At 44.7% G+C, this 16,907-nt stretch overlaps 1 protein-coding gene and 1 non-coding gene across 2 annotated transcripts in view; both read right to left on the bottom strand.

Annotated features, from left to right (window-relative positions):
- The window catches only part of LOC144124506 (proteasome adapter and scaffold protein ECM29), a 409,805-nt gene that overhangs the window by 369,537 nt on the left and 23,361 nt on the right, over positions 1 to 16,907 (bottom strand). The window contains 2 exon segments of the mRNA XM_077657223.1: positions 7,651 to 7,773; positions 11,903 to 11,975. Coding sequence (XP_077513349.1) covers positions 7,651 to 7,773; positions 11,903 to 11,975 — 196 coding nt within the window.
- TRNAT-GGU (transfer RNA threonine (anticodon GGU)) lies at positions 3,525 to 3,598 on the bottom strand. Its single transcript has one exon. It is a non-coding gene; the product is annotated as a tRNA-Thr (tRNA).

The raw sequence follows: 16,907 nt of genomic DNA, 5'->3' as shown, positions 1-16,907 counted from the left end.
GAGCAGAGAATGCAAGACCATCTGATGTGACAGTTCACCCAGTGAAAGTCTGCAGGCTGGCCATGAGGTTCGGCCAGCCACTAAGCCCCTATCTGATGGAACACAAGAGTGCGAAGGTACATAGAAAAGCAAAAGGCAGGAGGTTACCGTTCAATTTTTATTTCTGCTTGTTCACTTATTTCGAGGCAGACATGCGCAAAAAAAAAAACAGCTTTGCCACAACTGAAAACGCATTAATCCTTGCATTAAAGCGCAACTCCCAAATATTAATGCGTAGACCAATCAAACCTTGTTTTTACTTCATTTCATCCCATATTTCACCATATCAGTGTTCCTTAAACTGAGGCTAGACTATGCCAGGGCAATGCAATGCAGCACTGTGCTACGGCTCATGCATGACGAAGCCGCAGCATGGGTACAGCAACGGGAAATATAGAACGGTGACACACATTGTTGCAGGTACATGGCACTCACTTTGAGGAACACCATTATTTTCTCCCGCTCTTGGAGGGAACAATTAAGCCCCGCCTTAAAGAGTGTGACACGATGGTGTAATGAATTAATTTCCATTTATGCAGGTCATTCTGTACTTTACATTCATAGATCCCTGGGAGTCCTCATACACCTCCTGGATTAGTGGTGAAGTGGTTAAGCAATGCGCCACTGCCCTGCGATGGCAGGTGCTCCCAGCAGTGGGCCTTGTGTGGCCAAGGCTGCTCTTCCCGAGCGACCAGTTGTTAATTTAACTGCCACCTGCCACGGTGGGCAGTTTGCTCACTATCTGGTGGGCAGGTTGTGATGATGCTGCAAGGTCAAGTGATCTCGGAGGACCACCTGCCTCCTAGGTTGCTGTATGGGGACCACTGTTTTAGGTGAATCCCCCAAGGTGGAGTAAATTTGTAATAAGAGAGTAATTACTCATTGGCATCCAGTCAAGCGCAGCCATATGCCTACAAAGGAAAGCTATACAGCTTTCTCGGAAGCTTCGCAGTTAAAGAAAAATTCGTGCTGGGCCGGGGTTCGACCCGGAACCACCGCTTCATCGGAGCAGTCACTCTACCAACTGAGCTAACCGGGACGGTAAGCTTATAGTAGGGCGAGAGCAAATTGATCAATAACTCAAAGCGGGAACAGTGTTGGTCAAATATTTTAGGTGAATCCCCCAAGGTGGAGTAAATTTGTAATAAAAGAGTAATTACTCATTGGCATCCAGTCAAGCACAGCCATAAGGCTACAAAGGAAAGATATACAGCTTTCTCGGAAGCTTCGCAGTTAAAGTAACTCGCAGCGGGAACAGTGTTGGTCTAATGTTTAAGGTGAATCCCCCAAGGTGGAGTAAATTTGTAATGAAAGAGTAATTAATCATTGGCATCCAGTGAAGCACAGCCATATGCCTACAAAGGAAAGATATACTGCTTTCTCAGAAGCTTCGCAGTTAAAGTAACTAAAAGCGGGAACAGTGTTGGTCAAATGTTTTAGGTGAATCCCCCAAGGTGGAGTAAATTTGTAATAAAAGAGCAATTACTCATTGGCATCCAGTCAAGCACAGCCATATGCCTACAAAGGAAAGATATACAGCTTTCTCGGAAGCTTCGCAGTTAAAGTAACTCAAAGAGGGAACAGTGTTGGTCAAATGTTTTAGGTGAATCCCCCAAGGTGGAGTAAATTTGTAATAAAAGAGCAATTACTCATTGGCATCCAGTCAAGCGCAGCCATATGCCTACAAAGGAAAGCTATACAGCTTTCTCGGAAGCTTCGCAGTTAAAGTAACTCAAAGCGGGAACAGTGTTGGTCAAATGCTTTAGGTGAATCCCCCAAGGTGGAGTAAATTTGTAATACAAGAGTAATTACTCATTGGCATCCAGTCAAGCGCAGCCATATGCCTACAAAGGAAAGCTATACAGCTTTCTCGGAAGCTTCGCAGTTAAAGTAACTCAAAGCGGGAACAGTGTTGGTCAAATGTTTTAGGTGAATCCCCCAAGGTGGAGTAAATTTGTAATAAAAGAGTAATTACTCATTGGCATCCAGTCAAGCACAGCCATATGCCTACAAAGGAAAGCTATACAGCTTTCTCGGAAGCTTCGCAGTTAAAGCAACTCAAAGCGGGAACAGTGTTGGTCAAATGTTTTAGGTGAATCCCCCAAGGTGGAGTAAATTTGTAATAAAAGAGTAATTACTCATTGGCATCCAGTCAAGCGCAGCCATATGCCTACAAAGGAAAGATATACAGCTTTCTCGGAAGCTTCGCAGTTAAAGTAACTCAAAGCGGGAACAGTGTTGGTCAAATGTTTTTGGTGAATCCCCCAAGGTGGAGTAAATTTGTAATAAAAGAGTAATTACTCATTGGCATCCAGTCAAGCGCAGCCATATGCCTACAAAGGAAAGCTATACAGCTTTCTCGGAAGCTTCGCAGTTAAAGTAACTCGAAGCGGGAACAGTGTTGGTCAAATGTTTTAGGTGAATCCCCCAAGGTGGAGTAAATTTGTAATAAGAGAGTAATTACTCATTGGCATCCAGTCAAGCACAGCCATATGCCTACAAAGGAAAGCTATACAGCTTTCTCGGAAGCTTCGCAGTTAAAGTAACTTGAAGCGGGAACAGTGTTGGTCAAATGGTTTAGGCGAATCCCCCAAGGTGGAGTAAATTTGTAATAAAAGAGTAATTACTCATTGGCATCCAGTCAAGCACAGCCATATGCCTACAAAGGAAAGCTATACAGCTTTCTCGGAAGCTTCACAGTTAAAGTAACTCAAAGCGGGAACAGTGTTGGTCAAATGTTTTAGGTGAACGCCCCAAGGTGGAGTAAATTTGTAATAAAGGAGTAATTACTCATTGGCATCCAGTCAAGCACAGCCATATGCCTACAAAGGAAAGATATACAGCTTTCTCGGAAGCTTCGGAGTTAAACTCAAAGCGGGAACAGTGTTGGTCAAATGTTTTAGGTGAATCCCCCAAGGTGGAGAAAATTTGTAATTAATAAGAGAGTAATTACTCATTGGCATCCAGTCAAGCGCAGCCATATGCCTACAAAGGAAAGCTATATAGCTTTCTCGCAAGCTTCGCAGTTAAAGAAAAATTCGTGCTGGTCCGGGGTTCGAACCCGGAACCACCGCTTCATCGGAGCAGTCGCTCTACCAACTGAGCTAACCGGGACGGTAAGCTTATAGTAGGGCGAGAGCAAATTGATCAATAACTCAAAGCGGGAACAGTGTTGGTCAAATGTTTTAGTGAATTCCCCAAGGTGGAGTAAATTTGTAATAAAAGAGTAATTACTCATTGGCACCCAGTCAAGCACAGCCATAAGGCTACAAAAGAAAGATAGACAGCTTTCTCGGAAGCTTCGCAGTTAAAGTAACTTGAAGCGGGAACAGTGTTGTTCAAAATGTTGTAGGTGAAACCCCCAAGGTGGAGTAAATTTGTAATAAAAGAGTAATTACTCATTGGCATCCACCCAAGCACAGCCATAAGGCTACAAAGGAAAGTTATACAGCTTTCTCGGAAGCTTTGCAGTTAAAGAAAAATTCGTCCTGGTCCGGGGTTCGAACCCGGGACCACTGCTTCACCGGAGCAGTCGCTCTACCAACTGAGCGAACCGGGACGGTAAGCTTATGGTAGGGCGAGAGCAAATTGATCAATAAGTCGAAGTGGGTTTGTGGTTTATGGGGGTTTAACGTCCCAAAGCGACTAAGGCTATGAGGGACGCTATAGTGAAGGACTCCGGAAATTTCGACCAGCTGAGGTTCTTTTACGTGCACTGACATCGCAGAGCACACGGGCCTCTAGAATTTCACCTCCATCGAAATTCGACCACCGCGGCCGGGATCGACCCCGCGTCTTTCGGGCCGGCAGCCGAGCGCCATAACCACTCAACCACCGCGGCGGCCAAGTCGAAGTGGGAACAGTGTTGGTCAAATGTTTTATGGGAATCCCCCAAGCCGGAGTAAATTTGTAATAAGAGAGTAATTACTCATTGGCATCCACGCAAGCGCATACGGCTACAAAGGAAAGCTATACAGCTTTCTCGGAAGCTTCGCAGTTAAAAAAAAATTCGTCCTGGTCTGGGGTTCGAACCCGGGACCACTGCTTCACCGGAGCAGTTGTCCTACTAACTGAGCTAACGGGGACGGCAAGCTTATGGTAGGGCGAGAGCGAATTGATCAATAACTCTAAGTGGGAACAGTGTTGGCCATTTTTTTAGGGGAAAACATTTGACAAACTAATATGAGGTAAAGTGGAATAACTGCCCCAGAGAACTGGTACAGAAAGAACCAACAAGGCTCTTAGGTTTGTCCCTTTCTTCTTTCACTGGCATAGCCCCAACTAGCAATTTGCTGTTGCGCTCAAGATCTCCCGTGGTTAGCTGAGCCGGCACAAATCTTTCCCATTAGCCACAATAGGAGAACCACAACTAACATCCGAGACCCCCCCCCCTGTTGTTTCAGGCCTTCCACTTTGTTCTCAACCTGTGCTTTCAGTGCACATCGTTTTCATGCTGCTCCACTACAGCTACCAGCAGGCAAGTATTCTTCATGTCTCCCTCGTTTCGTCTACTGGGAAATGTGTGAATAGCGAATTTTCAGTCCGAAGCGAATACAAAGCAAACAGCTGTTCTATTTGATAACTTCGAAGCAAAGCAAAAATTTTTGAATTGAAGTGAATTGTTTGCGACTGCAGGTGTAAGGTGTAGCCGCAAACAGAGAGGCAATCTGTCAGAGCCAAATAACATACACTAATGACATCATTTGTTGTATTCACCAAGGCAACTAAAAGATATAAAGTAGAACTAAATAAAGGTAAATGTTTTCAGACTTGCATTCGACAGTGCTCAGTCAGCAGCAAGCCAAAGTATAGACTGAGCATCATAATCTCAAGCCCTTACGACAAGATTCTTCCTATTTCCACAAAGGATTTTAATGTTTGTACTTGCTGAAAGCTGCTGGCAATTGGCTTAATCAATTTGCGACATCAGAAGCAACCAGGTTTATCTCGAATGATCGCAGCCGTGCAAATGGGCTTTTACATTATTCGAGATTACCTTAGTTAGCTTTGCACCTTATCTCGAACGTCCTTTGCCAGCTTTAAATTCAGCACAGCCGAGAGAAGCAGGGGTTCTGGTCTTCGACGACAGCAGAATATGTCTGTTGCTTTTGCCGTCACTGAGTTGTTCAGTTCTTTGTGGGCATAAGTCAGCCTAGCACAGTTTCTTCTGGAAGCCTTTCACTGCCTTCTATCTTCCTAACTGCCGGACTGCTGTCGCCACTGCGTGGCAATATACTTCTGATTTTAAATTTAAAGGTTACCGACAGATCTGACAGATGCTGAAATTTTGGATATGACTGAAACTCCAGTCTTACACGGCACCGAATTATGCATCCCAGAGTCGGTGTATAATCGTAGCTGAAATTTCGGACGCATCAAAACTCAAGCTGCAATTTCTCCAACCTTACTCGCATGGCATATGGCTACGTGCAGTGTGAATGTGCATTCATACCACGGGCACAGCTAGGGGGGGTGTTTCAGTGTCAGAACACCCCCCCCTGAGATTTTCTGAGCGCTGCATCCACCCTTTCCCCCTCTTTTCGGCGTTTTTCAGCCATGCTATTTACACACCGCATCGACACATTAAAATGCCCATACAAAAAAAAGTGTCACTTAGTTGAGAAAAATAGTTCCTGCTTTTAAAACCACATGATGCCACTAAACTGAAGTTATTATTGCGTCTCCGTTAACATGCCGTGAAATAAAAGTGCAGATGTAACAGTGTAAATTCCCACAAAACACTTGCATTCAGCATACGCAAGCGTTGGGACGTAAAAAGCTAGCAGCAACACCTCCAAATCAGCAACTAAGCTATCTGCAAATGCTTTTGTCCCTTCGCTCAGCATTGAGATCCCCATAAGACTCACAGCTGCCTCGCTAAAAGCTTCACTCTTTTGATTCTGACTTCTACGGTGCCATTTCATGGTAGCTTACTTTAAATCTCGTGCTATGTGTGTGTGTGTGAGGGCCCTTACGTTGGTTCTTTAGAAATCAGCTCATAGAAACAACCCAAGTTGACACTGGACAATTTGTTAAAGAAAAGAAAAAATAACGACGTCCACTACAGGTGCTGCACCGGCGACCCCAAAAGAGGTGGCACAAGCGTCTTCAACAAGGTAAGTAGAACCATCAGATCAGGCAGCCTTGTCTATACCTGTCTGATCAACCGCAATGTTTACGTCAATGGTATCGGACTGCAGATAGCCACGATTTTTCAGCATTTCTTTCAGAGAAAATAAATGGTCTTTACGAAACAAGTCCTCGAAGTCCTGTGTGCATTCGTATTTTTAGGTACATATTATAGTGAAAAAAAACGACCCTTCAGCTTTATTACAGAAAAGTGATCAAAATATTGTTTGGGTGCAAGCTCTCTGTTGTTCATTTTTTTAGCAGCACCACATAAAACCCTCTTAAAAATATTTATGGCTACAGCAATGGTTCATACCACTGCCATAGGAGGCTATGACCCAAGTTTTCCGCCACATGAAAGTTGAAAGATGTCAGCAAAGGCACTACACACACGCCAGTAGCTGCACGCAGCATGCCACCGTTCAACAGTCGGAGAACGCGGTATCCACAATTAAAGGGATGGGACCTTGCGTAGGCCAAATTCCGAATGGAGGTATGCCGTCAGCACAAGGCACAAGATGCGAGCATCATGCGAGATGGGCGCATATGGCTTGCACTGCGTCATGCACCCATGCCCAAAGGCGTGAATTGCACCTATCTATGAAGAGCAGGTTTAAATGAAACTTGTGACCTTTTGTCTAATCATGAAAAATGGCAGCAAAGAAAGACAGTGGAGGCATACCCCTGTGGTTGTGAGTGCAAGAAGATGGTAGTGCTCTTCAAAACACTCCAATGAAAAACTTCGCGAACGTTTCCCTTCTCGTCTAATTCCAGCTGTTAAAGAGCGTAAACAATGAGGTATCACCGGCTTCGAAGTTGTTTTTGAGCAACACAGCAACCACAAAATCCAACAAAGCAGTTGCCTCTGGCAAGTTGATAGTTCTGCATTCTTATCTTTTTTGTCATCTTCACCTTTCAGGCTTTTTGTGCGGTGAGCGCATCGCAATATGCACCGCGGTGTTTGCTTTTGTATTTGGACTTTGTCCCGTATCATGTGTGCAACATGCCGAACAGTGCACCTACCAAAGGCAGAGTTTGTGGACACAGCTGCCGTGCTGTATGGATGACTCGCGTCAACACCCAGTGTAATGCAATCGTGCAGCAGTGGCAGAACATGCATAAGGCCATCGACTGTTTCTTCTAGCAGCTAATTATCCTGAATTCTTGAACTTCGAAATACTTGATAAATATTCTAGGTTTTCGAATACAGATTTTTGACATGTTCGAATATTCGCACGACCCTACTGGGAACATGATTAATGGTGCACCATACTGGACTGCTTCTCTGCCTTCTCATGGATTGTCAGTCAGCACCAGAACTGCACAACTTGCTGATCCTGTGCACTTATTCAAGGGCGTATTGTCATTTCTCAGTCAAGCTGCATATTTTCTTTCTTTCACAACCATGCTTAGCAGCACAGGAACAACACACTATGACCCATCCCAGCTGCTCCTGCGCAGGTGAAAACATGGCGAGCGCACCATCAAGGCCAGAGGAAGCATTGAGGCAGCCCGACTGGACTTGGCCAGGCAAGGCAGGACCTTGAGCCGGATGCGGGTGTCGGCCGGGGTGCGCCGCTGTTCGGGGGACACGGCTGACACACCCTGCAACCCCGAAGAGATTAAAGTGGCCACACGTGAACATGTGAGAACAAAGATACAGTTCTTCCCAGCACAAGCGCTGACCACACAAAAACCAATGCAAGATAACCCAGGCATTCACTTTTCCCAGAAGCCACAGGTCCGATTCAGATAAAGCCCAATGCACCTACAAAAGTCTAGCATAAGCGCATTAATTTAAGCCTTACATGTCGACTGTTTGTGGCAATGCCACCATGCGAAACAAGCACCATTTTAATAAAAAAAAAACCTTCAAAAGGAGACCACTAAAAAACAAAAAGCAACATCTATACTCAGTCTCACAAAAATTTTGCAGCACTGTGATGGCTGCAGCAATCTGAGCCAATCAGAACTGCATGCACTGCAAAGCGTGTTTTTCTGTGCCCCTCATCACGCGACTGGTGGCTCCATCACTGGGAAGGACAGAGCACCAGTGTCCACCTGCTGCGTGCAGGACACTCAGCCAACTCATCAGATGCCACGTTTACGAATGGTAGCGCACCACTCTGCAAAAGGCCTTCGCGGTGCTGTGCTCATGTGTGCAGACTTTCTCTGCTATTTGCACCAGTGAATGAAACACTTGCTGTACTCTCAAAACATCATCCTGAACTACCTTTTCAATTATTGCGATAATCTGAAAAATAGTCACAACTCAGCTCAGAGGGGCTATTGTGGTCCTCCCTGCCACCATAGTTGGACGAGAGAGCTTGACTTTTCACTGTACTACAAACAAATTGTGAAATTAAGTATAATGACCCAACATTTTGTACTGAAAAGTTCGTTAGCACAGGCCGTGCAGCAGGTGCTGACAGTGCAGCAATCCCAGGCGCATCCAATGGTGGGTTTAGCATGGCTGCCACACTGGTGCTCACAGTACTGCTGCGACACCTAGAGGAGCTAGATTTTGATCTGGAGTTGCGTCATTTTCAATGCGTAGTGACCCACCTGGCTTCACCATTGGCGGCACTAGTTACCAAGGGACGTGGCATGAATAGGTGAGAAGCAGAGGGAGAACTGACAGGAATCTTAGTCCCGTATGCTCACACTCCGAGCTGGGGCAAGTTGGAGAATTCCCCAAACATCATGGACTAACATTGCTGCTCCTTCAAGTTGTTGACAAATTTCGGAAACGACTCAAACAAATCAGTCACCTGTACAGCCTATTTTTTTATCAAGAAAAAAAGGATCACAGAAGTACTATCTATTTTATTTATTCACATGTTCCCACAATCTGCGAGTCCACAGGCTTCATGTACTCTCTTTTAGGATTTGCACTGATTCATAGCACGAACAATAACCTCCCTTGCATAGAAAAAAAAACAACTGCACCAGCAGAAGTTCACACTTCATGAGTAGTGATGTTGTTTCAGGCACCCATTAAGTTTTAGTTGTGTGCCCGCAAAAGCTCTGCGTATGCAACGGGCACACATTACGGTGTACCACTCATCTTGCTAACGATCGCTTTAGTTGAACATGGCAAGTGCATCACCCAAGAAACATAACACATCATGGCACCATCTAGTGACAGCAAGTCAAACCTCCTCAACTGTGTACCTAGGAAAGTTTCTCTATATTTATAACAGCAGTAATGAATGTAATCAAAGGCTTTGTTTATTTAAAAGCTAAGCCAATTAAATTAAATGAAAATGTAAATGCTGGCGCAAAGTTGTACAACTACTGTCAGCACCTCTCTTCATCTTTCTGTCCCTGATAGAAAGCTCCTCTCGTGCTGTTGGGTTTCCACTTTACTGGCGTGCAGCTGACGTATGGGGACACTGTGTACAAAGGATTCGGGAGGCTGGCGCCCGACCAGAGGCGCTGCCAGTGCGAAGCTTGTAATCAGTGTAGAGGGCTCTATTCATGTTATTCTGTGTCTTTTGCACGCGTGTTTTGCACACCTCAAAACACCATACTGATTGCACCACTACGCAAACCCAAAGGAAAGGAGAAGTTTCTCGAACTGTCCTTCCCTGAAATGCCAATTACCGCGATGCACACAGAGGTGGCTTGCCGCAATTAAGACGGCAGCTTCGAGCATAGGCTCTAGCTATACTGATTCACTTCCTGAGAGCTATGGACAAGTACAACGCATTTAAGCACCTCAAAAAGAAAAAAAAGAGAGCAAAACTATGAGTGTTGCTTGTTTCTCTGATATGTGAAATTTATCCTTTAACATAGTGAATTTTTTTGCTGCTAACATCGTCGAGCCATAGTCGGTGCTGGCCAACCTGAAAATCCACTTTTTTTCTTTTTGCAACTCTATGTAGGTTGTGCAGCACCTCGCTTTACACAATTGACGCCACTGATAGCAGGACATCATTTTCACACATTTGCTCGTGTTTAAAGCCAAAACTGCAAATTATGTTGTGAGCAGCAATGTCTGTCCATTGCTCGGCAGTGTTTCAGGAAGCACGCTGCTGAATGTTATACTGCTCGCAAGAATGGCTTGTGATAGCCTCACTCCCGTTATGTTTAGAAGTCGTGTCACTATGGCGTAGAACAACAAAAGAGCGCACCATTTTGATGTGCAAAGTAGCAAATTCCTCTCCTCATTTTCTGGCACCAGCTTGTGACTTATTACAACTGCCAAATGCTTTATGAAGGGACCGTAGGATTCCGTGCCGCTTTGGACATCGAATGCAGATTAATGGCATTGCACATTATTTCACATATGCATTACAAGTTAGCATGTTGTCTGCCACACCGGTGACCGGTAGCATTCCGCCTTTTTCACTTGGGTTTTATAACAGATAAAAAAATAGATAATAATGAAAAAACACATGGGCACGATCCTCACTGGCGTGCCTAGCTTTTATCACTGAAACCACACGAGATAGCACACTCTGGCGTGCTTTCAGCGATAAAAAGGTGCATCAATGAGTATGAATGAATGAGCAGGTTATTGACGGACTGTTCTTATTGTCTTTTATTAAGGTTTTTCCAATGAATAAAACCTAGGTGAAAAGGGCGTAATCCATGCAGCCCGTTCAACATTAGCTCCTAGCAGGCAAGCAATACGTGCAGGTGAACAATGCTTTCAAAGAACAGCTTGCAAAACAAACAGATAATGCTGCCAGATCTTATCACATGCCCTGTCCCATAGAGTGGGAGCTTTCTTTCCTATCATGAGCCACACATCAAAAAGTGCTAGCAAGGAACTGCACATGCTGTTTTAATGGGATGTACATGGAAAAAGGAAAGAGCTAGACGAGGCCATTACGTTGCATTTTTGAAGCCGGACATGAGGAAGCCTAGTTGGCCACCATGATGGTGAAAAGTGAACAATTATATAAAAAGATGGAATGTGGGTCACAGCCATGGAAGTCAAGATGAAGGCAAGAAGACACCTAATTTCTGCCTCCTCCAAAGTGGCCATTCCCAACATTCGTGCACCCACAAACAGCACCTCTGCAGCGTTCAGCCACACTGCATCGCACCCCTGCTTTTACCTCACTCCTGATGCACAATGACACTATACTCACTCGGCTGAAAGCATGTGTTTTTGGACATGGGGAACTTGCCTGCTTAATATCACAATGTTAAAGCCAAAGGAAAAGTGCGTCCAAACCCGATCCACTGAAAGATGGTCACTTCCATACAGCAGAATAAATTTTGGTAAACAAACACTGCATTACCTCAACAGCTAAGAATCCAACTGGCTTAGTACGTATAACTTCCCCCAACCTAATTTCAAATTGTACTTTGCAAACAGTTTCATAATTTCTGATTATTTTAATGTGTATGAACATCCTTTTTGCTGTTCGTGTAATTATTTGCCACCACCGTGTGACACACTAAATTGTGAGCTCGTGTTTGACATACCTTCGCACCATGTATTTATTAATTTTTTACATATGGTTTTTATAAAGGTCATGGTCCTTCTCAAGCTATTGTTCTTACCTTTTAGCGTGCAGCATATTCTGAACATGCCTGTATCAGAAAAAAGCTTTACATTACATAAAAACCCTGTACTGCCTGCTGCATCAATAAGCCCTCCCCAGAAACCTTTTCAGCATTTCTTCTCACCTGGAATGAACTTTTGACACAGCTGTGAATGGGATTGATAGTCAGCAGCATACCACCGAGATACTAAGAAGCAAATCAAACCACTTACAGGGGGCAAATTGCTGCCTAAGTAGAGACTGTACAGGCCCTTAACCAAAGTTTCATCGTTCCAGTCGATGGCACTGCAAGCAGAGCATAAGAAGGCAATGCTCAAGTTGGAACTGCACAACTCACACATACTCAACTCCATGCAATAGGCAGCATGCAATTGTAGCACCTTTCAAAAAGTTAAAAGCATGCATCGGAGACCTCAACTGCTTGTGCATTTGGTGCAGCAAACCGACAGGTCGCTGTGCCTTCGTCCCCTCCCTTTTCTTTTTTCCTTTTTTGCCCAAAAAGGGCCTCTGTGGCCCTCTACTGAGCCCACAGTGTGACTCCTGCAAAAAGCACGCACTATAAAGCAGAGCTCTTAGATCATACCATTTCTGAAACTCAGCTTCAAAAAGTGACTGGCCCCCATAGCCGCTTCCCTGGTTGGATGGATGGATGGATGGATGGATATGGCTGAACCCTTTAAAGGGACAAAGCACTGATTTTTAAGCACCAAATTTTTTTTGCTTGCTCTCTAAGGTGCTCGATTCTGCAACAGTTTTGTTAAAAATGTTGTAGATGGCTACACTCCGTTTCAGACATCAGCTGCAACGCTGTCAAAGCTAGCGCTCTTGTTCGCGCTGCCTGCACCTGCGACCAAAAAGCAGTGCACTTTTCGGGGTGAGCGAAGCATAGTAAACGCTTTGCCCGAAGACTTACTGCATGAAACATTTGTCATCAGCTTGATTGAATGCACCCTTATTGGTGACGACATGCTGTCGCTTTCTCATGGCTTGGACCACTCGGCCACAGTGCCGAGCAACACGCCTCCTCTGATTTTTCCATGCAGACTACTTCCATACCTTTCACAGCGTCGCACCTGATAAAGGTGGCGGCTCACACCACCTAGCCATGACTGGCAACATATTTCGTGCTTAACTGGAGCCCTGCCATGACAGCTCGGACAGCTGCTGACATGACAAATGCAGGTTCGATCCCGGCCACAAGTCTCATTTCAAATGGAAGCCGAATGGTAGAGGCCCATGTGCTATGCGATGTCACTGCATGTTAAAGAACCCTAGAGTCCTCCACTACAACGACCCTCACAACCTGAGTCGCTTTGGGACATTAAAAACCATAAACCTTAAAACCGCACTTAAATGGAGATGGGAAATGCTCCTCTTCAACTTTAGCGTGAGCCATTCTTCGACCTCCTTCAGAGTGCAGATGAAATTTCACTCTTGCCTTGATTTCAGCAACCAATCTGATAACCTTTGCTCGGTTATTTCTACCCATTTGAAACCTATTTTTCCTTCAGCGCCCTTAAACTGCAATGCTTTGAACAAATCAGCCCCATTGCTTTCTACTGTAGGGTGAAGTCATTTATATAAAAGTATCAAGTGTTCAGCTGTTTCCTCCGGGGTGCTTACGGATGGCAGTGCCATCAGGAAGTGGCAAACACTATATTTAATGTATTCTAAACACCCCGTTTTTTCACGATTGCGATGCCCAAAGTGAGGGGGAGGTGCTTAGATTAGAAAAATCTAAAATGACTCCCCCACCCCATCCTTCTTTTCGCAACGATATCTTGACGAGACAGGTGCCAGAAATAACATTTTATTTGGCAAACATTCAAAAGAAATATAGCTGCAGAGAGTGAACCTGCCACTTGTGTCTGATACACAGCCACTCTCACTGCCAGTCGAGACCGTCGCAGCGTTTGAGCCGCCGCTCTGAGTGTCCCACAGCAGATCGTCCTCCGTTCCATCGAAGTGCTCTGCAATCGAACACTTTTGAAATGCCTTGGCCATAATGCCGGCTTGGACCCACGCATCCACGCATCAAGAATCCACCACGTGATGGTTGACGAGGACGCTTTCTGCAGCTTTCTCGTGAGCATCTTCTTCCGGTCCGAGTTCCACGCCCACTCTTTGTACTCGATGATGATGAACTTTTATGGTGCAAGGGCATATGTGGCCAAAGAGTGCCATGGCACAAGGTTTTTTTCTTCTACTCAAGGTAAGGTCAACGACCCATTTCCCAAGCATTCCACCCTAAAGAAGCCAAGCACCAGGCAGGAGGCAGGTGCTCAAACAACTAGGCCACTGCTGCGGTTCACTCTTTGTACTCCTGTCGAAGATTAGCTTTAAAAGGTTTGTTGAGTGAAATGTTGAGGGGCGATGGGCTGCAGCACTGGCATCTTGCCGCCTGGGATCACAACCAAGTTGCAATTGCTGTTATGAAGCTTGGTCTTTACCTCCGGGGTAAGATGGCCGCGAAATGCGTCCATCAAAAGCATTGACCGCAGGCCTGCAGGTCCATCGAGCAAGGCTCTCGAGCACTGCTGCCACATGACTCGAATCCAGTCAAGTATCAGCTATGCTGTCAACCACCCTTTTTCCTGGACTCTTATGATGACATATTTAGGTAGAGATGGTATGTTTTTCCATTTTAAGATGATGTATGGCTGAAGCTTTTGGCTGTCAGCTGTTATGTGCAGCATCACTGTGACATGCTGCTTCTCGTACCCTGTTGTTTTCACTGTTATGCGCAGCATCACTGTGACATGCTGCTTCTCGTACCCTGTTGTCTTCACCTTCACTACTTAGGCTGAGTTAAAGAGACTCTGAAACACCTTCCAAGGACAGTAATCAGCGTGCTCAATCACTACACAGTGTTGTCATGAAAACCTGAGCCAAATGATACACTTCTACACGCAACAGAGGACCCACAATCAAGCGCGAAAGTTGGCGAGCTCTTCCCAGCGACTTTTTCATGCTTGCACCCTCCTCCGTCGCTCACATCTGTGTATACAAGTTGAGAGGTGGCTATTGGTTAGGTTCGTTCATACGTCGGACAGGTACCGTGGCCGCGGCCAATAATGTGCATAGCTCCGGCGGGTGAAGAGGCTCCGCTCCCGGAGGTGGGGCCGGCAGAGGACCGCCGATCATCCAGCGTGCAAAAAGTGACGAGAGGAGAGGAAAAGGCGCGAAGCCGCTAAAATTCAAATTTTGACTACAGATAACTCAGCGTCCAGTAAGTGCATTAAAGAAATTCTTGATGGACAATATTCGTGAAGCGGCGTGCTTTAACATCCCCGGCATACCGCAACTTTATTAGTGCCCCTTTCAGGGCCCCTTTAAGGACAGAGAGCAGAACTAGGGGTGATGAGTCTGAAATCTGTGATACTTTCAATAGATATTTTGCAAGTGTTTTCAGTGAAGATGGTAACAAGCCTGTGGGACCTTGGTTCAGTATTCAATATCGCGCAAGTAAACCTATTGACAGAAGGTATACTAACCTTACTGTAGAGCCTAAAAACATCAAATTCAATGTGCCCTGATGATATTCCTATATTGTTCTTGAAGTGATATGCAGAACAGTCAGCCAAATACTTCGCGCTAGTTTTTGAGAAGCCACTGTCGACAACTACGGTTCGTGATAATTGGAAACTCAGCAAAACAGTTCCTATTCTCAACACTAGAGATCCAAAAACATTCAGTAATTACCGTCCAATCACTCTAAAGTCAACTTGTTGCAAGCTTCTTGAGCACATTGTCTCAAAGCGCATTCGACAATACTTAACAGATATTGAGTTCTTTAATAGGCGTGAGCACGGTTTTCGGCAGGGAATGTCAATGGTCGCACAATTAATAGAAACATTACATGATTTTAGCAAAATCATTAAACAGAAGGGGCAAATTGTCATCATTTTCTTAAACTTTAGGAAAACCTTTGATCAGGAAAATCATAGAAAACTTTCAAGCAAATGTGAATCAGTACTCAAAAACTCAAATATCACTCGTTGGCTACAAATTTTTGTGGTGCGCCATAGGCAATCTGTAAGTGTTGATGGGAACATATCTCGGATATGTGACGTGATGTCGGGAGTGCTACAGGGCTCGGTACTGGGACTGTTGTTGTTTCTTGTACATATAAACGTCCTCATTGAGGACTCAGGAATTGATGTCAGATTATTTGTAGATGATTGCATTATTTACATTAAAGCTGACTCTGTTGAAGATCAAGTTAAGCTTAATGGTTACCTGCTCAATATTAACGGTGTACAAAGTGGCAAATTTCGTTAAACCCCAGTAAAACAGTATGTATGACAATCACCAGCCACTTGAATTCAAGTACTCAGTGCAAGAAAACAAACTGAGTCGAGCAACAGAATATACACACTTGGGAGTGACAATTACTTCAAACCTGCCTTGGAACCCACACACACTTAATATAGTCATCAAAGCAAACAAAAAAATTGGGATTCATTAGGTGACCACTTAAACGTGCTGCACAGGACACTAAACTTAGGGCTTATAAGATGCTGGTATGCCCAATAATGGAACATGCGTATGAGGTGTGGGATCTGTACACTCTAACACTCCGAACTGGAGCGAGTGCAGCGACATGCACTTCATTTTATCTGTTCTTGCTTCCGAAGACAAGATTCAGTAATGCCACTAGATACTTTAGCTAACTTGCTTCTTCTTCAACACCAAAGAATGCAAAAATGACTGATTCTTTTCTCTAAGATCATGAACATAGTACACATCAATAAGCAGCAATACATAAGAGAAACCACTTGACGTGTTACTCGGGGTAAGCATCGCAGGCATATACAGAGCAAAATTTTTCTAAGCAGTGCTATCAGTATTCCTTCTGCCAATCCACATCGGAAGACTGGAACAAATTACCAGAACATGTAGTGCTCACATCGAGCGTAGATAAGTTTGCTGCTGGCTTTCTTGAATTGTTGAAGTCTAGTGCCTGATGTAATGTAGTTTCAGCATTGTTCTCACATTGTTCCGTGTTTCGCTGTACCGAGATTTTTGAGTATGTTTGTTTGTTTGTTTGTTGCAAACAGCTCAGTCAGGCCCATCATGGAAGTGCTTAAACTCAGCACTGACTGGACAAAGCTTGTGTTTTGTTACTATGTTCACCTTCTGTTGTCTACATCACCCTTGTTACACCACTCCTATCTTGGTCCTGACCGGACCGATAGTATCTGTAATAAATAAATT

Source organism: Amblyomma americanum, chromosome 3, assembly GCF_052857255.1.
Source record: "Amblyomma americanum isolate KBUSLIRL-KWMA chromosome 3, ASM5285725v1, whole genome shotgun sequence".
Classification (NCBI taxonomy): domain Eukaryota; kingdom Metazoa; phylum Arthropoda; class Arachnida; order Ixodida; family Ixodidae; genus Amblyomma; species Amblyomma americanum.
This window is presented reverse-complemented; position numbering and strand designations above follow the sequence as displayed.